This window comes from Coregonus lavaretus, assembly GCF_964263955.1.
Source record: "Coregonus lavaretus genome assembly, chromosome: 36".
NCBI classification, from domain to species: domain Eukaryota; kingdom Metazoa; phylum Chordata; class Actinopteri; order Salmoniformes; family Salmonidae; genus Coregonus; species Coregonus lavaretus.
In genome coordinates, this window is record NC_140023.1 from 4,906,028 (window position 1) to 4,931,602 (window position 25,575).

The 25,575-nt window shown below is 42.5% G+C and overlaps 1 protein-coding gene across 2 annotated transcripts in view; it reads left to right on the forward strand.

Annotated features, from left to right (window-relative positions):
• LOC311111005 (attractin-like protein 1) overlaps positions 1 to 25,575 on the forward strand; it is a 337,080-nt gene that overhangs the window by 162,801 nt on the left and 148,704 nt on the right. For both annotated transcript variants that reach the window (XM_084153687.1, XM_084153688.1), the window contains one exon: positions 6,456 to 6,549. In XM_084153687.1, coding sequence (XP_084009813.1) covers positions 6,456 to 6,549 — 94 coding nt within the window. The remainder of the gene's footprint in view (positions 1 to 6,455; positions 6,550 to 25,575) is intronic.

Below are 25,575 nucleotides of genomic sequence, written 5' to 3' on the forward strand. Positions count from 1 at the left end.
ATTTTGAGCCTGTAATCGAACCCACAATTGCTGATGCTCCAGATCCTCAACTAGTCTCAAGAAGGCCAGTTTTATTGCTTCTTTAATCAGCACAACAGTTTTCAGCTGTGGTAACGTAATTGCAAAAGGGTTTTCTAATGATTAATTAGCCTTTTAAAATGATAAACCTGGATTAGCAAACACAACGTGCCATTGGAACACAGGACTGATGGTTGCTGATAATGGGCCTATGTACGCATATTTAGATATTCCATTTAAATCAGCCGTTTCCAGCTACAATAGCCATTTACAACATTAACAATGTCTACACTGTATTTCTGATCAATTTGATGTTATTTTAATGGACAAAAAAATTGCTTTTCTTTCGAAAACAAGGACATTTCTAAGTGACCCCAAACTTTTGAACGGTAGTGTATATATTTTTTCAATTTTTTTAATCTTCTTATTCGCACCCGTCTCCGTGAACTAATCCATTGCGGAAGCCGCTGGGATGGCACAGTCCAATAAGAAGGGGAGTAGGGCTGTACAATGCACGTCTCTCTCCAGAATGAACTCTCTCCTGCCAATTTGTGCACATTCATTGTTTCATAACTTCATTGTGTGAATTGTTTGCATTTGATTGTGTCTATCAATTCCTCATTACATATATCACCAGTAGTACATTTACCGTTAATTCCTATAATTTCTAATCTACAATGTTTGTTTGGTTACGGTAATGTATGTTAAAGCATTCAGTATATTATTATTCCAGTCTTTAACTGTTCTCATTGTCGGAGTGGACACGTTGTTTGCAGATTGCACAAGCTATGCCACACAAGTTTTGATCTATTTCATTCCATTTACAAGTTTTGTCAATTTAGTAATTGTCTTTTGTTTGTTAGCGCTCTTGTCAATGTTGAGTAAGGACGTGCACCTGATTATGCATAGAAGTAGGCCTATAGGCTACCTGGCCTGCGCACAAATGTAGGCATATAAATGTGCCCATTTGGGGATCTGATGGTATTTCTGATTGGCTTAATGCACCACCACTATTGAGCTGTGGAGCTTCTCAAAGTAATGTTTTCTTCACTTCAAACAGCAAGCAAACAAAGTCTGTTTTTACATCCATTGAGAATGACAATAATTCCTCAATGTATTTGAAAAATCTTTCCAGCTCTCTCCCTTTCGATAACCACTCAGCGTGGAAGGGAAGAATGTCATGCTCTGATCCAGTGGAAACGTCATAAAATAGGCCTACCTGATTTTACTTCTTATCCCTTGCACAAATAGCTTACAGCTGTGTCTGTCCCAAGCTCACTGGCTTGGGAAACTCTTTGAGGGCCCAGAATATTACAAGGAGCTTCAGGCCGGACCCAAGTTAATAGTTGATGCAATGTTTCAAGGTCATTGCAGACAGGCCATGCGTAGCCAATGTAATTTATAGGATATTTATTTTTATCCGGATATTTTCTACATGCAGGCTGCAATGTTTTTATTTGCTGGCTTTATAGGCTATTTTTACATTGGTGGCAATGGCAATATAAGTGACTTTTTAGGTTTGTATCATTTTCAGTTAGATTTGGATACGAAGACGTTATTATAAATGAAATGAAACTGTTCCACGAAAATGTGCATTTGAAAACCATAACTGACACGCAGATTGGTAGAAATGGTAAGATAAATTGGCATTCCACATGAGAAAATTTGCAGACTCCTCGTGTAGCCTATTACCAGCAACTTCAGGAGAGTAATGGCAGAATTTGCGAAAGCCAGGAGGAGGATGGTCGGGACAGGTTAAGGTTTTTTTCTTCTGGTTATCATGATCTCTGGCTCCCTCTTGAGTCATTTGTGTCTTATCTCATCAAACAGTGAGCAAGCTCAATGCATATATAGTTGATTTTATTAAAGCACGTAGGGTGTGTTTATATATGGAAAAATACACGTTAACATTTTTCTAGAGCATCTCTCTCTCTCTAATTCATAGAAGGGTCCTTTGGAGGAAGGATTATTGACATATATTTGACATTTGTATCATAAAGGCCCAATGCAGCCGTTTAATATCAATATTAAATAATTTCTGGATAAGAATTAAGCACCTTACTGTAATAGATCTCCATTAAAACTGGCAAAAATAGCTTTTTAGCTAAAAACAAGCAATCATTTTGCTAGGATTGTCTGAGTGGTGAGGGGAAAATGAAAACTAGCTGTTATTGGCAGAGAGGTTTGGAACTTTGTTATTGGTCTATTAACCAATTTACTGCATCGTGATGTCACCATGGAAAGCCAAAACATCCGCCCTGTATATTCTTTAATATACAAATATACAGTACCAGTCAAAAGTTTGGACACGCCGACTCATTCAAGGGTTTTTCTTTATTTTTACTATTTTCTACATTCAGAGGAGAACTGGGTGAAAGTGTTGTGGTCAGATGAGACCAAAATCGAGCTCTTTGGCATCAACTCAACTCGCCGTGTTTGGAGGAGGAGGAATGCTGCCTATGACCCCAAGAACACCATCCCCACCGTCAAACATGGAGGTGGAAACATTATGCTTTGGGGGTGTTTTTCTGCTAAGGGGACAGGATAACTTCACCGCATCAAAGGGACGATGGACGGGGCCATGTACCGTCAAATCTTGGATGAGAACCTCCTTCCCTCAGCCAGGGCATTGGAAATGGGTCGTGGATGGGTATTCCAGCATGACAATGACCCAAAACACACGGCCAAGGCAACAAAGGAGTGGCTCAAGAAGAAGCACATTAAGGTCCTGGAGTGGCCTAGCCAGTCACCAGACCTTAATCCCATAGAAAATCTGTGGAAGGAGCTGAAGGTTTGAGTTGCCAAACGTCAGCCTCGAAACCTTAATGACTTGGAGAAGATCTGCAAAGAGGAGTGGGGCAAAATCCCTCCTGAGATGTGTGCAAACCTGGTGGCCAACTACAAGAAACGTCTGACCTCTGTGATTGCCAACAAGGGTTTTGCCACCAAGTACTATGTTTTGCAGAGGGGTCAAATACTTATTTCCCTCATTAAAATGCAAATCAATTTATAACATTTTTGACATACGGTTTTCTGGATTTTTTTGTTGTTATTCTGTCTCTCACTGTTCAAATAAACCTACCATTAAAATTATAGACTGATCATTTCTTTGTCCGTGGGCAAACGTTCAAAATCAGCAGGGGATCAAATACTTTTTTCCCTCACTGTATGAAGTCATGTATTAACCAAACAAGTGTTAAACAAATCAAAATATATTTTATATTTCAGGTTCTTCAAAGTAGCCACTCTTTGCCTTGATGACAGCTTTGCTCACTCTTTTCATTCTCTCAACCAGCTTCACCTGGAATGCTTTTCCAACAGTCTTGAAGGAGTTCCTGCATATGCTGAGCACTTGTTGGCTGCTTGTCCTTCACTCTGCGGTCCGACTCATCCCAAATCATCTCAATTGGGTTGAGGTCGGGTGATTGTGGAGGCCAGGTCATCTGATGCAGCACTCCATCACTCTCCGTCTTGGTCAATTAGCCCTTACACATCCTGGAGGTGTGTTGGGTCATTGTCCTGTTGAAAAACAATTGATAGTCCCACTAACGCAAACCAGATGGGATGGTATATCGCTGCAGAATGCTGTGGTAGCCATGCTGGTTAAGTGTGCCTTGAATTCTAAATAAATTACCGACAGTGTCACCAGCAAAGCACCCCCACACCATCACACCTCCTCCTCCATGCTTCACGGTGGGAACCACATATGCGGAGATCATCCATTCACCTACTCTGCGTCTCACAAAGACATGGCGGTTGGAACCAAAAATCTCCAATTCGGATTCATCAGACTAAAGGACAGATTTCCACCGGTCCAATGTCCATTGCTTGTGTTTCTTGGCCCAAGCAAGTCACTTCTTCTTATTGGTGTCCTTTAGTAGTGGTTTCTTTAGTAGTGATTCACGCAGTCTCCTCTGAACAGTTGATGTTGAGATGTGTCTGTTACTTGAACTCTGTGGTGGATTTATTTGGGCTGCAATCTGAGGTGCAGTTAACTCTAATGAACTTATCCTCTGCAGCAGAGGTAACTCTGGGTCTTCCTTTCCTGTGGCGGTCCTCATGAGAGCCAGTTTCATCATAGCGATTGATGGTTTTTGCGACTGCACTGGAAGAAACTTTCAAAGTTCTTGAAATTTTCCGTATTGACTGACCTTCATGTCTTAAAGTAATGATGGACTGTCTTTTCTCTTTGCTTATTTGAGCTGTTCTTGCCATAAAATGGACTTGGTCTTTTACCAAATAGGGACATCTTCTGTATACCACCTTTCCCCCTTCTGATAACCAGGTGGCGAATCGCATCTCTGCATGTCTGGCAGACATATCAGTATGGGTGACGGATCACCACCTCAAGCTGAACCTTGGCAAGACGGAGCTGCTCTTCCTCCCGGGGAAGGACTGCCCGTTCCATGATCTCGCCATCACGGTTGACAACTCTGTTGTGTCCTCCTCCCAGAGTGCGAAGAGCCTTGGCGTGACCCTGGACAACACCCTGTAGTTCTCCGCTAACATCAAGACGGTGACCCGATCCTGTAGGTTCATGCTCTACAACATTCGGAGAGTACGACCCTGCCTTACACAGGAAGCGGCACAGGTCCTAATCCAGGCACTTGTCATCTCCCGTCTGGATTACTGCAACTCGCTGTTGGCTGGGCTCCCTGCCTGTGCCATTAAACCCCTACAACTCATCCAGAATGCCGCAGCCCGTCTGGTGTTCAACCTTCCCAAGTTCTCTCACGTCACCCCGCTCCTCCGCACACTACACTGGCTTCCAGTTGAAGCTCGCATCTGCTACAAGACCATGGTGCTTGCCTACGGAGCTGTGAGGGGAACGGCACCTCCGTACCTTCAGGCTCTGATCAGTCCCTACACCCAAACGAGGGCATTGCGTTCATCCACCTCTGGCCTGCTGGCTCCCCTACCTCTGCTGAAGCACAGTTCCCGCTTAGCCCAGTCAGAACTGTTCGCTGCTCTGGCACCCCAATGGTGGAACAAGCTCCCTCACGACGCCAGGACAGCAGAGTCACTCACCACCTTCCGGAGACATTTGAAACCCCACCTCTTTAAGGAACACCTGGGATAGGATAAGTAATCCTTCTACCCCCCCCCCTTACCCCACCCCACCCCCCCAATTTGTAAGTCGCTCTGGATAAGAGCGTCTGCTAAATGACGTAAATGTAAATGTACCACCACTACCTTGTCACAACACAACTGATTGGTTCAAACACATTAAGAAGGAAAGTAATTCCACAAATTATCTTTTAAGAAGGCACACCTGTTAATTGAAATGCATTCCAGGTGACTACCTCATGAAGCTGGTTGAGAGAATGCCAAGAGTGTGCAAAGCTGTCATCAAGGCAAAGGGTGGCTACTTTGAAGAATCTCAAATATAGAATATATTTTGATTTGTTTAACACGTTTTTTGTTACTACATGATTCCATATGTGTTATTTCATAGTTTTGAAGTCTTCACTATTATTCTACAATGTAGAAAATAGTCAAAATAAAGAAAAACCCTTGAATGAGTAGGTGTGTCCAAACTTTTGACTGGTAATGTATATGTCAACAATCCTTCCTCCAAAGGACCCATCTATTGTTAACATTTTATGGAAATCCCTAAAATCATGGTATTTTTTAAATCCTACTTTCGTGAGGAATTGCTCTCTCTCTCTGTCTCTTTCTCTCTCTGTCTCTGTCTGTCTTTTTCAAACATATTCACACTCCCACTGTCTTGCAAAATTGTGTTATGGAGGATGGAACATTTTATTTACCGTGAAATACAATTCCCTTTCTCACGACTACTTGTTGTTTACCTCAGTACAATAATGTACTTCGACTCATAATGACACGAGATAACTTTGTTCTCATTATAATTTCTATGCCCCAGGTTACCTTGACCTGACTGCTCTGAAACATTGTTCTACCCTCTGCACTCCCTTGGATCGCTCAGAGTGAATAACTATAAACAAACTCCCCAGTCACATCATTTTCATCTGATCATTTTATCCTCAAGGTTTCTGGACAGTGTATATGCAGAAGCTAACAGTCATGATTTAAACATTGACTTGCTGTAAACATTCAAACTGTATCTGCCTAATGTTGCTCTTGAGTGGACAATATGTTTATATTCAATGCTGTTTTGCCCTCTCTGGCTAACCCAAGGTCACTGACCTTAGGTTTAGGTGAGGACACCAGTCTTGACCTTTTTGCCACCAGAGAGTATGGTAATTAGTCATAAGCAGAACGGTCCAGGAAGTTGTTGCATCATTCAGAGCTAAGGGCAACATTCAGTCCTGTCACTCTCCTGTCTGACTGGCTGACTCACTAGTTTGTGTGTTGTGCATCATTATGAGATGACTGACAGTGTTTTCCTCTTTCCCCTCTCTCCCCTGATCTCCTCTCTTTCTTTCTCCTCCATTTGTTTTCTTTGACCATGGTAGCCTGCAAGTGCAACGGACATGCCAATCTATGCCAGGTGTCGACGGGGAAATGCTACTGCCAAACCAAGGGAATCAAGGGAGACCAGTGCCAGCTGTGAGTACGATGTTTTATGCCTTAATGTTTGTTAACCCTTTTGTAGCATGCCACCACAACATCGAGACATACGCTGAAGAAAATGAAGGTTCTTAAATGGTTGTTCCTCAACTCTTAAGGTTCCTTGGATAACTCTTACCCAATAAAGAACCTTTGAGTTAAGTGTGGGGCTCTTGACATGGCATCTACGGTTCATCAGAATTCTAAAAGGTTCTTGAAATGTATGGAAGCCTGCAGATGTGGCCCTTTTCGGTACTTAATGCGGGGAAAACTAAATGTATGTTGTTTTCTAATTCTTGTAGAAATATGATGGTTTACACATTTATGCATTGCATGGTTCTCTCATCTAGCAAGTTCCCGCATATAAATATCTGGGCTTTTGGATTGACAAAAATGTGACGTTTTAAAAAACATACGGATGAGTTAGTTAAGCCCTGTGTAGCTCAGTTGGTAGAGCATGGCGCTTGCAATGCCAGGGTTGTGGGTTCGATGCCCACGGGGGGCCAGTATGAAAAAAAAAAATACTAATAATGTATGCACTAACTGTAAGTCGCTCTGGATAAGAGCGTCTGCTAAATGACTAAAATGTTAAGAAGCTGAGATTTAAAGTAGGCTTCTTTTATAGAAATAGATCATGAGGGAAAAATAAGAAACCCACACACTGTTCTTGCTAATATTACTGCTCTTTATTAAGCTTTATGTAAAGCTGTCTTCTGTTTTCTCTCATGTTATTCAATTGTTACCATGCACCTGCAACAAAGATAGCTCAGATGTGCGAGTGCCTTTTGAATATAGAAATAGATCATGTCTCTCCCTAAACAGCAGGAAGCGGGTTGTACAGGCAACCTTCCTGCCAGTTCTTGATTATGGTGACAACATTTATCAGAATGCAGCAGCCACTACTTTAAAACCCTTGGATTCTGTGTACCATAGCGCACTTCTTTTTATCACAGGTGACAGGTTTAATACTCATCACTGCAAACACAGTCATGGGTGGGACTGGTAACTGGGACTGGTAAATACATTTGAGACATTTAGCAGATGCTCTTATTCAGAGTGACTTACAGCAAGTGCATGAGAGAACTTGGGAAGGTTGAAAACTAGGTGGGCTGCAGCGTTCTGGATAAGTTGCAGGGGTTTGATGGCACAAGCGGGAGCCAACAGCAAGTTGCAGTAGTCCAGACGGGAGAGGACAAGTGCCTGGTTTAGGACCTGCGCCGCTTCCTGTGTGAGGTAGGGTCGTACTCTATGGATGTTGTAGAGCATGAACCTGCAGGAGCAGGTCACTGCTTTGATGTTTGAGGTGGTGGGCCGACATCCAAGTTGAGATATCTGCCAGGCACGCAGAGATGCGTGTCGCCACCTGGGTGTCAGAAGTGGGGAAGGAGAAAAATAGTTGAGCCTCATCCACATAGCAATGATACGATAGACCATGTGAGGGTATGACGGAGCCGAGTTACTTTGTGTATAGAGAGAAGAGGAGATGGCCTAGAACCGAACCCTGGGGGACACAAGTAGTGCGAGTACATGGTGCAGGCACCCTGGGAAATATGCAAATAAGGTTTAAAACCCTACAGCAGGGCTATTCAATTCTGTTTCTGGAGGGGCCGAAACATTTCTGGTTTTGGACTTTTGTATGGTTCTTCAAAGAACCATCCCATTTATGGTTATTCAGAGACCCATCAAATGGTTCCCCTATTGCATCGCTCTCAAGAACCTTATTTGGTGTAGGATGATACTAGCTCCTATGATGTCAATAGTATATCCCACTACTACTGTTTGAGCACTGTCATCTAGTTGGGGATGAGTTGTGAGACTGTACCCTCTCTGAACCCCTTGCAGTGTCAGCAATTTGGCTCTTTGTTAATGTGAGTTTGGGGCCTTAGCCCATGCTTTAATACCAGTAATGGGATTGGCACAGGGGGCACAGCACCCAGTGTGTTTGTTTGTGCCATCAGAGTGCCAGGCTGGCCCTGTGCCGCACTATAATACCACTAAGTGCTTTCACCGGCAGGGTGAAAAATGCTGCATCAATAAATCTGGGAGTGGAGAAGTGCACTGCTGTCACTAGCACTGTTGTGTTCTAATGAGGCCTGCTCAACTTTGGAGGGCTCCTGTGTGTGCGTGTGCGCGTGTTTGAGTTTGCATGCAAGTGTCTGAGGGATTGAGAGATTTATGAAAAGAATGAGAGTGCATGCATATATTGTATATAATCGTCTCTCTGTGAATGTCAAATCATGTGTGCACAAGTATTTTGTAGCGTGTCTTTTTAATGCTTTGAATACGAGTGAGAAGGTTTTGTTTTCGAAATGGTGAAATGAAATCTCTGTCATTACCATTTGACCTTTGCTCCTTTTACAGGACTATCAAGCTGTGCGCTTTCCTGCGTTGCTCACGCACACATTCACACTCGAAAACAGCATGTGGTCTCTGCTATAAAGTGCCAGTCACATCAGAGCAAGCCTCATTTCATACTGCACACGTTATTACCATGTGACTGGCATGAGTTACACAACTGACCAAGTTAACGATGACTGTACGTTCTACGTATAAACACAAACCTCTCTTTCCATGTCAAGTAGAGCACTTATACAGGCTGATTTGTATGTTTTTGTTTTATGAATAGATTGCAATTTCAGATTAGATTCAAAAATAGTTTTACTTCAAGGAAACAACACATGTAAACCACTGATTTTATATGTATAGTTGTTTGTTCTGGTAAACAGTTTTAGCCTGCTGAGATGAGTGGACATTATGAATAGTAGAAGTTGATTGAGGTGTTTCTGATGTTCAAAGTACTGATCATCAAAAATGTCTGGGCAGTCCTATTTTTCTGCCGGCACTAAATACCTTATTCAATCTAAACCACATTGCTTGTTTACAGTAGCTTCATGACTCCTCAAAAAATATGTTAACCGTATGAAACTAGGCCATCGAAAAATTCATTATATTGATTAAACCATGCACGGCACGAATGTTGTTTTTGACCAGCAAAACTCGGAATGACAGTCAAATCGTTAGGGAATGGAGAACGTGAACGGTCACTGTTTTCCACTCATTTTGACATTTGTCAGCAATTTCCCTCATCCCCACTCTCCCATATTCATTAGTCGTCCTTCACTCAGTCTTGAAGTGTCGTGAGTGGGAGCAGTCGACTTCACGCAATTATTTATTTGTTCCCTCCGCTGCATGCGCTGTGTGACTCCTTGATTTGTCACGTACGCTTCCCATCAAATGCTTTCGCTGTCAAAACTCTTTTTTTCAGAGAGCTTTCTCAAAATGGCTGTGTGTAATGGAAGACATTTATTTGCCATTTTGATTATGAACGATCGATTTCCCCTGGGCTGGCGGTAAGGGCCCCCGTCCCTCTGCTTCAGCAGATGTGCACACTCTGACTGGCTGCAATAAAATAACCATTAGCAAGAGCAGGGCGCCTCTGAGAATGCCAGACTGAAACTGTGTGTGTGTTTGTCTGTGTGTTGGTGTGTGTGTGTTGTGCGTGAGTGTGTGGTTTTACTTGTGTGTGCTTGTGACGTGTATGTGTATTAGTTTATCTTTGTAGATATACATTACTAGTCAAAAGTTTGGACACACCTACTCATTCAAGGGTTTTTCTTTATTTTTTACTATTTTCTACATTGTAGAATAATAGTGAAGACTTCAAAACTATGAAATAACACATATGGAATCATGTAGGAACCAAAAACGTGTTAAACAAATCAAAACATATTTTATATTTGAGATTCTTCAAATAGCCACCCTTTGCCTTGATGACAGCTTTGTACACTCTTGGCATTCTCTCAACCAGCTTCACCTGGAATGTCTTGAAGGAGTTCCCACATGCTGAGCACTTGTTGGCTGCTTTTCCTTCACTCTGCGGTCTGACTCATCCCAAACCATCTCAATTGGGTTGAGGTCGGGGGATTGTGGAGGCCAGGTCATCTGATGCAGCACTCCATCACTCTCCTTCTTGGTAAAATAGCCCTTACACATCCTGGAGGTGTGTTGGGTCATTGTCCTGTTGAAAAACAAATGATAGTCCCACTAAGCCCAAACCAGATGGGATGGTGAATCACTGCAGAATGCTGTGGTAGCCATGCTGGTTAAATGTGCCTTGAATTCTAAATAAATCACAGACAGTGTCACCAGCAAAGCACCCCCACAGCATAACACCTCCTCCTCCATGCTTTACGGTGGGAAATACACATGCGGAGATCATCCGTTTAACCACACAGCTTCTCACAAAGCCACTTCGTTTGGAACCAAAAATCTCCAATTTGGACTCTAGACCAAATCTCCACCGGTCCATTGCTCGTATTTCTTGGCCCAAGCAAGTCTCTTCTTCTTATTGGTGTCCTTTAGTAGTGGTTTCTTTGCAGCAATTCGACAATGAAGGCTTAATTCACACAGTCTCCTCTGAACCGTTGATATTGAGATGTGTCTGTGACTTGAACTCTGTGAAGCATTTATTTGGGCTGCAATTTCTGAGGCTGGTAACTCTAATGAACTTATCCTCTGCAGCAGAGGTAACTCTGTGTCTTCCATTCCTGTGGCGGTCCTCATGAGAGCCAGTTTCATCATAGCGCTTGATGGTTTTTGCGACTGCACTGGAAGAAACGTTCAAAGTTCTTGAAATGTTCCGTATTGACCGACCTTCATGTCTTAAAGTAATGATGGACTGTCGTTTCTCTTTGCTTATTTGAGCTGTTCTTGACATAATATGGACTTGGTCTTTTACCAAATAGGGCTATCTTCTGTATACCGTGTGACAACACAACTGATTGGTTCAAACACATTAAGAAGGAAATAAATTCCAGAAATTATATTTTAAGAAGGAACACCTGTTAATTGAAATGCATTTCAGGTGACTACCTCATGAAGTTGGTTGAGAGAATGCCAAGAATGTGCAAAGCTGTCATCAAGGGTGGCTATTTGAAGAATCTCAAATATAACATATATTTTGATTTCTTTAACACTTTTTTGGTTACTACATGATTCCATATGTGTTATTTCATTTTCTACAATGTAGAAAATAGTAAAAAATAAAGAAAAATCCCAGAATGAGTAGGTGTGTCAACTTTTGACTGGTACTGTAAGTATAGTGAGAGTGTGTGTGTGCGTCAGCCTTATAAGTGTGTGTGTGTGTGCTATGTTCTTTGAAATGTCAAATAAGAGTAAGCGAGGCCAGGAGTGGTTGTGTTGTTCATTCTCTGGGGGGGCCGTTTGTCATTTGCTCCAGCGTTGGTTCACAGTGCCTTTGTCTACTTAGATCTGCAGTGTGGACATCAAGCTCGCTGGCCCACTGTATGAAGGCTGCACAAACACACACACACACACACACGAGCTGGGGCACATACACTTCATTTACACTCTTCTCCAAATGTATTAGGACAGTGAAGCAAAAACGAAATATTTGGCTCTATACTCAAACTGCATTTTAGTACAGAATGTAAGGTTTTATTTGAGGGTATTTTCATACATATCTGTTTTACCATTTAGAAATGAAAACATTTTATTTATCTAGTCCCCCCATTTGAAGAAGTCATAAGTATTTGGAAAAATTCATATATATTGTATTGAAGTAGTCAAAAGTTTAGTATTTGGTCCCATATTCATTGCAAATCTCTACAAACTTGTTGGATGCATTTGAATGCATCGTGACTAATGATGAGTGAGAAAGTTAGAGGCACAAATATAATTCCCCCCCAAAAATGCTAACCTCCCCTGTTATTGGTAATGGTAAGAGTTTTAGCATGTTTTGTTGTAGCCTCTGAATGGCATCTCACTCATCGTTATTCATGATTCATTCATGATTTTTCTTAATCATGGCATTATCAGGTTTAATTTAGCAGTGTTCAGAAACATCTTATCTACTCACTAGTGCTGAGCGATTAACCGAAAATGTTGTTATTTTTCGTTTTTTTTAAAACTAATTGACTGACGTCGGTTCAATTATTTGAATTCCATTTTTCTTTTTTTCTTTTTTGAGCTCAATGTGCAGTTTCTCTAGAAATAAATCAGATCAAGCCTGAACTGTGTGATTGTAGTAGGGAGTTTCCAACTGGCCAATATTCTACATAGTTTAGTGCAGAAAACGTGGAAATTATTACAATTACCTAAATCTATAGCGCGCCCGTTTAAACTTGCCTGGTCTGTGCGGAGCACTGAGCTATAATTTGAATGGTGTGGAGCAGAAATGGCGACTGAGATGAGAGAACCCGTGATGGAGAGGGATAGTTGGTATCCAGCAGTCATAATAGTATGCCTTATTTACTTTGAAGAACTACTAAAATAGGGATTTTGTCAGACAGCATAGGCAGTAGCGCTATAGAGATGAGATGATGACTTGGAATTAAATTATAGTCATCAAATAAAACTAATATTTTATTAAAGTAAATTGTGAATAAATTATGCTTAATAAGTGATAAGCAGTAATGGGCAGTCACTACCATCATGGGACTGTTACTAATTGTTTTTTTGTGTTACAGCATTCAACCCACATAATGTATAGTGCATCTACGGTTCTATTTTCGGCTGGCGTTAAGGCGGCGTTAGTGTCAAACACACATTCGTTTGCAATTTTGTCATGTAAAAACTGACACACTGGCATTTTTCTGCCCTAAAAACCAAGAATAGCCTCCCCTCCTCTCAATGAACGCAGTTTTATTTTTGTCCTGCCCAATGTAATCAAGTAGGCTAGTCAAGACCGTTGATAAAGGGTTTGGCTTGTGAGACCACCTAGAATTAAATCTTAATCATCAAAGCTTTATTAAAAGATCAGGTTTGAGAGGAGCAAAACAGTGAGCTGACATTTCCTTTTAATCTACAGTGCATTTGGAAAGGATTCAGACCCCTTGACTTTTTCCACGTTTTGTTAAGTTATAGCCTCATTCTAAAATGGATTTAAAAAAAAAATCTCAGCAATCTACACGCAATACCCCATAATGACAAAGCAAAAACTGTTTTTTATACATTTTTGCAAATGTATAAACAACTGAAATATCACATTTATATAAGTATTCAGACCCTTTACTCAGTATTTTGTTGAAGCACCTTTGGCAGTGATTACAGCCTTGAGTCTTCTTGAGTATGACGCTACAAGCTTGACACACCTGTATTTGGGGAGTTTCTCCCATTCTTCTCTGCAGATCCTCTCAACAGGTTGGATGGGGAGCGTTGCTGCACAGCTATTTTCAGGTCTCTCCAGAGATGTTCGATTGGGTTCAAGTCCGGGCTCTGGCTGGGCCACTCAAGGACATTCAGAGACTTGTCCCGAAGCCACTCCTGCGTTGTCTTGGCTGTTTGCTTAGGGTTGTTGTCCTGTTGGAATGTGAACCTTCACCCCAGTTTGAGGTCCTGAGCGCTCTGGAGCAGGTTTTCATCAAGAATCTCTCTGTACTTTGCTCCGTTAATCTTTCCCTCGATCCTGACAAGTCTCCCAGTCCCTGCCGCTGAAAAACATCCCCACAGCATGATGCTGCCACCACCATGCTTCACCGTAGGGATGGTGTTGGCCAGGTGATGAGCGGTGCCTGGTTTCCTCCAGACGTGACGCTTGGCATTCAGGCCAAAGAGTTCAATCTTGGTTTCATCAGACCAGAGAATGTTGTTTCTCTTGGTCTGAGAATCCTTTAGGTGCCTTTTGGCAAACTCCAAGCGGGCTGTCATGTGCCTTTTACTGAGGTGTGTCTTCCGTCTGGCCACTCTACCATAAAGGCCTGATTGGTGGAGTGCTGCAGAGATGGTTGTCCTTCTGGAAGGTTCTCCCATCTCCACAGAGGAACTCTGGAGCTCTGTCAGAATGACCATCGGGTTCTTGGTTACCTCCCTGACCAAGACCCTTCTCCCCCGATTGCTCAGTTTGGCCGGGCAGCCAGCTCTAGGAAGAGTCTTGGTGTTGCAAACTTCTTCCGTTTAAGAATGATGGAGGCCACTGTGTTCTTGGGCACCTTTAATGCTGCAGACATTATTTGGTACCCTTCCCCAGGTCTGTGCCTCGACACAATCCTGTCTCGGAGCTCTACGGACAATTCCTTCGACCTCATGTCTTGTTTTTTTCTCTGACATGCACTGTCAACTGTAGGACCTTTATAGACAGGTGTGTGCCTTTCCAAATCATGTCCAATCAATTGAATTTACCAAGGATGATCAAGGGAAACAGGATGTACCTGAGCTCAATTTCGAGTCTCATGGCAAAGGGTCTGAATACTTATGTAAATAAGGTATTTCTGTTCTAAAAATTTTTATACATGTGCAAAAATGTCTAAAAACCTGTTTTCGCTTCGTCATTATGGGGTATTGTGTGTAGATTAGGGCTGACCCCATTTAGTCGATTGTTTGGTCGACTGAGATTTCTTTAGTCAAGCAGGAATTGGCACCTTTTCCTAGACCATGTTGCTATGTGCATAATAGCAAAGTTAACCAGCATATTGGTGTTGAGAACAATGCGGCGGAGGCAGCAGCAGAATGAGATGAGAAGACAGCCCTTGCCTTAATGTCGAAGAAAAGTGAGGAGAGAGAAAACCCCAACTTAATTAGGTCTATAATCAATAGTCTAACTGTTAAATGTGCCTGGCTTTATAAATCATCAATATATCTACAGAAATAAAGACAGATCCTGCTTCTGTTGCCTGTTTGAGTTTTTGTTTAATAGCCTACTGATTCCGTGAGCACCAAGCCTCACTCAACGACATGTCAAGTAAACAATTTCACAAATTCAGCTGTTTTTAATATTTGCTTTGCTGTAATAAAGACTTTACAACGTTCAGTCAAATAAATAATCGAACATAAATCATGTAGCAGATATAGGATATGGTAGAAAGAGTATGTGGCATTTTCTGAAGCCTACAGGCTGGAGATAAAATGTATGACAATGTAATGAGACTGACACTTTTTACATCATGCAGGTTTCTCTGATCAAATAGCCTAACTTAAATGGCGCTCAATCAAATAAAAAATGAGCTGTTATGTTAACAAACAACATATCCTAACAACAGGACAGGTCAAAGTAAAATGGACATTATGGAATGGACAACCACAACTGTTATCCAGGAGTTTCACCTCATTGTCATGATCAGTGGTTTGAAGTTTGTATCCGTCAATATGCTGATCATAGCGAAAAAGAAAATACTTCTACATTTTCCGCTGTGTAAACACATTGCAAATAGGCTCGTGATAACTCCTGATAAAGTTGGGTAGCCACAGAAATCAGAACTAATAAAGCCAACGCAATGGCCTGTTTTACAAACGGTGGGCCTACCACATGGATGGGCATTCATAAAATTCCATTGTGGGCCAACATGATAGGCTACAACCTAGTAAGCACGAACAGACGTCTTTTTTTGGTCCTGTCCGGACGTCATTTCACAAATGGTAGGCTTACATAGATGGGCATTCATAAAATTCAATTTCAGGCAACACTGTAGGCTACACCTCAATAAGCACGGACCGACGCTGACGCCTTTTGGATGTCTTTTTTTGGTGCAGTTCCGGACCAGCCTTGATTTCCACATCCACGGACATTGGTTTTTGGTCCGGACCAAATCTGAACCAATCATAGACATCTATGTTTGGTTCAGATTTTGTCAAGTCTGGGCCAGCCTTGATTTGGCCCAAACATAGATGTCTATAAATTACTTATTTTCAACTTTCATTCAGAACCAAAAATTAGCCTGATTTCAACACCCCCCCAAAAAATAATTTTAACACCTGTAAAATACGTATTTTCAACATCAGGAAAAAAGTATTTGCAACTTTCATTCAGAACCGAAAATGAACCTGATTTCAACGTCCTGGAAAATATATATTTTAAACATACGGAAAATATATTTTCACCTTTCATTCAGAACCCAAATTTAACCTAACTTCAACGTCTGGAAATTACTAGAGAGAGTTCGATTTGGACAGGATTAGTTTTACTGGGGGAGGTCGGGTAATGTAATTATGTGCACCAGCACAAAACACCACATCTGTAATTTTTGTCCTGTCCGAATCTGCCATGTCAGTCATTTTCACATGGCAGGAGAGTAACAATTCCAACAAGAATAACCTACTGTTTTTTGGTGAACTCCAAGGTCCTCTGATGATACTAGTCCCGTGTGAATCGACATCCCTGTGTTTGGAGAGAAATGTCTGCGTTTGACAGGTTTTGCTTGCGGTTTGCGCAAGAAAACAATAACTGATTCTATAAATTTAACTAAGTGCTGAGCATAAGCTATATATGAATGGCCTACATGTAGCCTATCAACTTTCACAGTGAATGACTTTGTTTAAATGTTTTGTGCGTATGAATTGAATATTACCAAATGCAGCAGTAAAAAATATTGAGCAACCGTTGCAGTTAATAGATCGCAAAGCAGTGGCATACAACTGACCTGAACGTTTGGAAAGGATAAGTTAACTTTCTCATCCATAGCCTTAACATGCATCTCAAGTGCAATTGCACTGTTTAGCTGACATCTGAAGGCTGGGGGGCATTTAGGACATACTGCGGATCGCTAAAATATCTTAATGATTATGATCACACTTCCTCAATTCAAATATTATGGCAACACTATAGGAAAGATGGTTTGGTAAGGTTTAGAAACTTGGGAACCAAGCTTGAGTTTTCAGTGTGGCCCTATCACCTGGACATGTTCAAATACTGTTTCTTCACGCCTAGAATAAAAACCTCCAGGCTTGCGTCATAACTGTCAATTTATTGGGGAAAAAAATAAGGATTACATAACCAATGTTCTCTAGTAATACTAGTCCCGTGCGAATAGGTCTTTGGTCACGTGCATGCAATTTATACATGTGTCACGTAAAGAGAGCAAGGGTTGAGGGAATAGAGAATGTTTTTCCTAAACAAATGAGGGATTTCGGTAACGGAACTTTTCAGTCGGACAACGCGATAAACACTGATGTTCTGTGGTGGTCGCTGCACAGGGAGGAGAGCGAGACAACGGGTCACAGTCACTCGCTGTCTTTTTTTTTGTAACACAGCGCAGCAAGTCTGATCCAGGCCCAGCACAATCAAATCAATTGCTGGTCGAACTCCCTCTAGTCATTTGTGTGTCTTCATTATTTCATCAAACCGTGTGCTTAAAGCATCAAACAATCTCAGTGAATATAGTTGATTTGATTAAAACACATAGGATGTGTAAATAAATGGAAAAATACACTTTAAAAAATTTTGACCAATCGATTGGTCGAAAGAACAGACGACTCTTGGTCGACCAATATTTTTTTTAGTCGGGAACAGCCCTAATGTAGATTGATGAGGGACATTTTTTATTGAATCCGTTATAGAATAAGGCTGTAACGTAACACAATGTGGAAAGAGTGAAGGGGTCTGAATACTTCCTACTTTCCGAATGCACTGTAGGTATGTATGTATTGTAGGCAGGCCTACATTATTTTAGCCATGCTTTGGATGTGCGTAAAACCTCCTCCATGATGTAGGCTACCATCATGAAACGAGATGATAACCTCAGTAAATACCGGCAAACCTATTTTCCTGTAACAATTGTTTGTTTTCCGTTTCATATTTTTAAAACTCAACCCCTCCGTAGGCTGCCTCAAAACTTGAGACATCTGTAGCGTTGTGTGATGAAACTGCACATTTTAGAGTGGCCTTTTATTGTCCCCAGCACAAGGTGCACTTGTGTAATGATCATGCTGTTTAATCAGCTTCTTGATACACCACACCTGTCAGGTGGATGGATTACAATGCAAAGGAAAAATGCTCACTAACAGGGACGTAAACACATTTGTGCACAAAATCTGAGAGAAACAAGCTTTTTGTGCATATGGAACATTTCTGGGATCTTTTATTTCAGCTCATGAAACATGGGACCAACACATTTCTAAACGGTAAAACAGATACTGTATGTATGAAAATACACTCAAATAAAAGGTAATATTCTGTACTGTCGCCTCATATGAAACCAAAATGCTGGAGTATATAAATGAACTGTCCAAATCCCTAATTTCCACTTGATGAAAAGAGAAAAAAAAGGACCCATGCAGTCTCTCTCTCTCTCTCTCTCTCTCTCTCTCTCTCTCTCTCTCTCTCTCTCTCTCTCTCTCTCTCTCTCTCAACAAACATACTGGTGTGCAGTATTTTGTCTCTGCACTGTTGCCTATGTCTGATTGCCAGGAGCTGGGCACATGGTGCGAGGCAGGACGCTTGATTGGTTTCCAGTCACACGTAGAGCAGGGGAATAAGGTATGGAGCCTGATGCTGTGTGTGGTGTGTGTGTGTGTGTGTGTATGTATGTACAGTGGGGGACAAAAGTATTTGATCCCCTGCTGATTTTGTACGTTTGCCCACTGACAAAGTCATGATCAGTCTATAATTTTAATGGTAGGTATATTTGAACAGTGAGAGACAGAATAACAACAACAAAAATCCAGAAAAACGCATGTCAAAAATGTTATAAATTGATTTGCATTTTAATGAGGGAAATAAGTATTTGACCCCTTCTCAATCAGAAAGATTTCTGGCTCCCAGGTGTCTTTTATTCAGGTAACGAGCTGAGATTAGGAGCACACTCTTAAAGGGAGTGCTCCTAATCTCATTTTGTTACCTGTATAAAAGACACCTGTCCAAAGAAGCAATCAATCAATCAGATTCCAAACTCTCCACCATGGCCAAGACCAAAGAGCTCTCCAAGGATGTCAGGGACACGATTGTAGACCTACAAAATGCTGGAATGGGCTACAAGACCATCGCTAAGCAGATTGGTGAGAAGGTGACAACAGTTGGTGCAATTATTTGCAAATGGAAGAAACAAAAATGAACTGTCAATCTCCCTCGGCCTGGGGCTCCATGCAAGATTTCACCTCGTGGAGTTGCAATGATCATGAGAACGGTGAGGAATCAGCCCAGAACTACATGGGAGGATCTTGTCAATGATCTCAAGGCAGCTGGGACCATAGTCACCAAGAAAACAATTGGTAACACACTACGCCGTGAAGGACTGAAATCCTGCAGCGCCCGTAAGGTCCCCCTGCTCAAGAAAGCACATATACAGGGCCATCTGAAGTTTGCCAATGAACATCTGAATGATTCAGAGGAGAACTGAGTGAAAGTGTTGTGGTCAGATGAGACCAAAATGGAGCTCTTTGGCATCAACTCAACTCGCCGTGTTTGGAGGAGGAGTAATGCTGCCTATGACCCCAAGAACACCATTCCCACCGTCAAACATGGAGGTGGAAACATTATGCTTTGGGGGTGTTTTTCTACTAAGGGGACAGGACAACTTCACCACATAATAATAATAAATAATATGCCATTTAGCAGACGCTTTTATCCAAAGCGACTTACAGTCATGCGTGCATACATTTTTGTGTATGGGTGGTCCCGGGGATCGAACCCACTACCTTGGCGTTACAAGCTCCGTGCTCTACCAGCTGAGCTACAGAGGACCACATCAAAGGGACGATGGACGGGGCCATGTACCGTCAAATCTTGGGTGAGAACATCCTTCCCTCAGCCAGGGCATTGAAAATGGGTTGTTGATGGGTATTCCAGCATGACAATGACCCAAAACACACGGCCAAGGCAACAAAGGAGTGGCTCAAGAAATAGCACATTAAGGTCCTGGAGTGGCCTAGCCAGTCTCCAGACCTTAATCCCATAGGAAATCTGTGGAGGGAGCTGAAGGTTCGAGTTGCCAAACGTCGGCCTCGAAACCTTAATGACTTGGAGAAGATCTGCAAAGAGGAGTGGGACAAAATCCCTCCTGAGATGTGTGCAAACCTGGTGGCCAACTACAAGAAACGTCTGACCTCTGTGATTGCCAACAAGGGTTTTGCCACCAAGTACTAAGTCATGTTTTGCAGAGGGGTCAAATACTTATTTCCCTCATTAAAATGCAAATCAATTTATAACATTTTTGACATGCGTTTTTCTGGATTATTTTGTTGTTATTCTGTCTCTCACTGTTCAAATAAACCTACCATTAAAATTATAGACCGATCATGTCGTTGTCAGTGGGCAAACGTACAAAATCAGCAGGGGATCAAATACTTATTCCCTCACTGTGTATATATACAGTGGGGAGAACAAGTATTTGATACACTGCCGATTTTGCAGGTTTTCCTACTTACAAAGCATGTAGAGGTCTGTAATTTTTTATCATAGGTACACTTCAACTGTGAGAGATGGAATCTAAAACAAAAATCCAGAAAATCACATTGTATGATTTTTAAGTAATGAATTTGCATTTTATTGCATGACATAAGTATTTGATACATCAGAAAAGCAGAACTTCATATTTTGTACAGAAACCTTTGTTTGCAATTACAGAGATCATACGTTTCCTGTAGGTCTTGACCAGGTTTGCACACACTGCAGCAGGGATTTTGGCCCACTCCTCCATACAGACCTTCTCCAGATCCTTCAGGTTTCGGGGCTGTCGCTGGGCAATATGGACTTTCAGCTCCCTCCAAAGATTTTCTATTGGGTTCAGGTCTGGAGACTGGCTAGGCCACTCCAGGACCTTGAGATGCTTCTTACGGAGCCACTCCTTAGTTGCCCTGGCTGTGTGTTTCGGGTCGTTGTCATGCTGGAAGACCCAGCCACGACCCATCTTCAATGCTCTTACTGAGGGAAGGAGGTTGTTGGCCAAGATCTCGCGATACATGGCCCCATCCATCCTCCCCTCAATACGGTACAGTCATCCTGTCCCCTTTGCAGAAAAGCATCCCCAAAGAATGATGTTTCCACCTCCATGCTTCACGGTTGGGATGGTGTTCTTGGGGTTGTACTCATCCTTCTTCTTCCTCCAAACACGGCGAGTTGAGTTTAGACCAAAAAGCTCTATTTTTGTCTCATCAGACCACATGACCTTCTCCCATTCCTCCTCTGGATCATCCAAATGGTCATTGGCAAACTTCAGACGGGCCTGGACATGCGCTGGCTTGAGCAGGGGGACCTTGCGTGCGCTGCAGGATTTTAATCCATGACGGCGTAGTGTGTTACTAATGGTTTTCTTTGAGACTGTGGTCCCAGCTCTCTTCAGGTCATTGACCAGGTCCTGCCGTGTAGTTCTGGGCTGATCCCTCACCTTCCTCATGATCATTGATGCCCCACGAGGTCAGATCTTGCATGGAGCCCCAGACCGAGGGTGATTGACCGTCATCTTGAACTTCTTCCATTTTCTAATAATTGAGCCAACAGTTGTTGCCTTCTCACCAAGCTACTTGCCTATTGTCCTGTAGCCCATCCCAACCTTGTGCAGGTCTACAATTTTATCCCTGATGCCCTTACACAGCTCTCTGGTCTTGGCCATTGTGAGGAGGTTGGAGTCTGTTTGATTGAGTGTGTGGACAGGTGTCTTTTATACAGGTAACGAGTTCAAACAGGTGCAGTTAATACAGGTAATGAGTGGAGAACAGGAGGGCTTCTTAAAGAAAAACGAACAGGTCTGTGAGAGCCATAATTCTTACTGGTTGGTAGGTGATCAAATACTTATGTCATGCAATAAAATGCAATGTGATTTTCTGGATTTTTTTTTAGATTCTGTCTCTCACAGTTGAAGTGTACCTATGATAAAAATTACAGACCTCTACATGCTTTGTAAGTAGGAAAACCTGCAAAATCGGCAGTGTGTCAAATACTTGTTCTCCCCACTGTGTGTGTGTGTGTGTGTGTGTGTGTATATACACTGCTCAAAAAAATAAAGGGAACACTTAAACAACACATCCTAGATCTGAATGAATGAAATAATCTTATTAAATACTTTTTTATTTACATAGTTGAATGTGCTGACAACAACATCACACAAAAATTATCAATGGAAATCAAATGTATCAACCCATGGAGGTCTGGATTTGGAGTCACCCTCAAAATTAAAGTGGAAAACCACACTACAGGCTGATCCAACTTTGATGTAATGTCCTTAAAACAAGTCAAAATGAGGCTCAGTAGTGTGTGTGGCCTCCACGTGCCTGTATGACCTCCCTACAACGCCTGGGCATGCTCCTGATGAGGTGGTGGATGGTCTCCTGAGGGATCTCCTCCCAGACCTGGACTAAAGCATCCGCCAACTCTTGGACAGTCTGTGGTGCAACATGGCGTTGGTGGATGGAGCGAGACATGATGTCCCAGATGTGCTCAATTGGATTCAGGTCTGGGGAACGGGCGGGCCAGTCCATAGCATCAATGCCTTCCTCTTGCAGGAACTGCTGACACACTCCAGCCACATGAGGTCTAGCATTGTCTTGCATTAGGAGGAACCCAGGGCCAACCGCACCAGCATATGGTCTCACAAGGGGTCTGAGGATCTCATCTCGTTACCTAATGGCAGTCAGGCTACCTCTGGCGAGCACATGGAGGGCTGTGCGGCCCCCCAAAGAAATGCCACCCCACACCATGACTGACCCACCGCCAAACCGGTCATGCTGGAGGATGTTGCAGGCAGCAGAACGTTCTCCACGGCGTCTCCAGACTCTGTCACGTCTGTCACGTGCTCAGTGTGAACCTGCTTTCATCTGTGAAGAGCACAGGGCGCCAGTGGCGAATTTGCCAATCTTGGTGTTCTCTGGCAAATGCCAAACGTCCTGCACGGTGTTGGGCTGTAAGCACAACCCCCACCTGTGGACGTCGGGCCCTCATACCACCCTCATGGAGTCTGTTTCTGACCGTTTGAGCAGACACATGCACATTTATGGCCTGCTGGAGGTCATTTTGCAGGGCTCTGGCAGTGCTCCTCCTGCTCCTCCTTGCACAAAGGCGGAGGTAGCGGTCCTGCTGCTGGGTTGTTGCCCTCCTACGGCCTCCTGCACGTCTCCTGATGTACTGGCCTGTCTCCTGGTAGCGCCTCCATGCTCTGGACACTACGCTGACAGACACAGCAAACCTTCTTGCCACAGCTCGCATTGATGTGCCATCCTGGACGAGCTGCACTACCTGAGCCACTTGTGTGGGTTGTAGACTCCGTCTCATGCTACCACTAGAGTGAAAGCACCGCCAGCATTCAAAAGTGACCAAAACATCAGCCAGGAAGCATAGGAACTGAGAAGTGGTCTGTGGTCACCACCTGCAGAACCACTTCTTTATTGAGGGTGTCTTGCTAATTGCCTATAATTTCCACCTGTTGTCTATTCCATTTGCACAACAGCATGTGAAATGTATTGTCAATCAGTGTTGCTTCCTAAGTGGACAGTTTGATTTCACAGAAGTGTGATTGACTTGGAGTTACATTGTGTTGTTTAAGTGTTCCCTTTATTTTTTTGAGCAGTGTATGTATATATATATATATATATATATATATATATATATATATATATATATATATATATATATATATATATATATATATATATATATATATATTATATATATATACACACACACACAGAGACACAGTGCATTTAGAAAGTATTCAGACCCCTTGACCTCTTCCACATTTTATTATGTTACAGCCTTATTCTAAAATGGATTCAATTGTTTTTTTCCCCTCATCAATCTACACACAGTACCCCATAATGACAAAGTGAAAACAGGTTTTTAGAAATGTTTGCAAATGTATATAAAATAAAAAACGGAAAACTTTATTTACAACAAGTATTCAGACCCTTTGCTATGAGACTCGAAATTGAGCTCAGGTGCATCCTGTTTCCAATGATCATCCTTGAGATATTTTACAACGTGATTGGAGTCCACCTGTGGTAAATTAAATTGATTGGACATGATTTTGAAAGGCACACACCTGTCTTTATAAGGTCCCACAGTTGACAGTGCATGTCAGAGAAAAAACCAAGCAATGAGGTCGAAAGAATTGTCCGTAGAGCTCCTAGACAGGATTGTGTCGAGGCATAGATCTGGGGAAGGTTACCAAAACATTTTTGCAGCATTGAAGGTCCCCAAGAACACAGTGGCCTCCATCATTCTTAAATGGAAAAAGTTTGAAACCACCAAGACTCTTTCTAGAGCTGGCTGCCCGGCCAAACTGAGCAATCGGAGGACAAGGGCCTTGGTCAGGGAGGTGACCAAGAACCCGATGGTCACTCTGACATAGCTTCATAGTTCCTCTGTGGAGATGGGAGAACCTTCCAGAAGGACAACAATGTCTGCAGGACTCCACCAATCAGACCTTTATGGTAGAGTGGCCAGACGGATACACTCCTCAGTAAAAGTTACATGACAGCCCGCTTGGAGTTTGCCAAAGGCACCTAAAGGGGACAGACCATGATAAACAAGATTCTCTGGTTTGATGAAACCAAGATTGAACTCTTTGGCCTGAATGCCAAGCGTCACGTCTGGAGGAAACCTGGCAGCAGGTGAAGCATGCTGTGGGGATGTGTTTCAGCGGCAGAGACTGGAAGACTAGTCAGAATCGAGGGAATGATGAACGGAGCAAAGTACAGAGAGATCCTTAATGAAAACCTGCTCCAGAGCGCTCAGGACCTCAGACTGGGGTGATGGTTCACCTTCCAACAGGACATCGACCCTAATCAAACAGCCAAGACAACGCAGAAGTGGCTTCGGGACAAGTCTCTCAATGTCCTTGAGTGGCCCAGCTAGAGCCCGGACTTGAACCCGATCGAACATCTCTGGAGAGACCTGAAATTAGCTGTGCATCAACGCTCCCCATCCAACCTGACAGAGCTTGAGAGGCTCTGCAGAGAAGAATGGGAGAATCTCCCCAAATACAGGTGTGCCTAGCTTGTAGCGTCATACCCAAGAAGAGTCGAGGCTGAAATCGCTGCCAAAGATGCTTCAACAAAGTACTGAGTAAAGTGTCTGAATCCTTATGTAAATGTGAATGTACATTTTTTATCTTGAAAACATTTGCAACATTTTCTAAAAACCAGTTTTTGCTTCGCCATTATGGGGTGTTGTGTGAAGATTGCTAAGGGAAAAAAGCAATTGAGTCCATTTTAGAATATGGCTGTAACGTAACAAAATGTGGAAAAAGTCAAGGGGTCTGAATACTTTCCGAATGCACTGTATATACAAAAGTATGTGGACACCCCTTCAAATTAGTGGATTCGGCTATTTCAGCCACATGTAATGGGTTTCCATGGCCGAGAAGC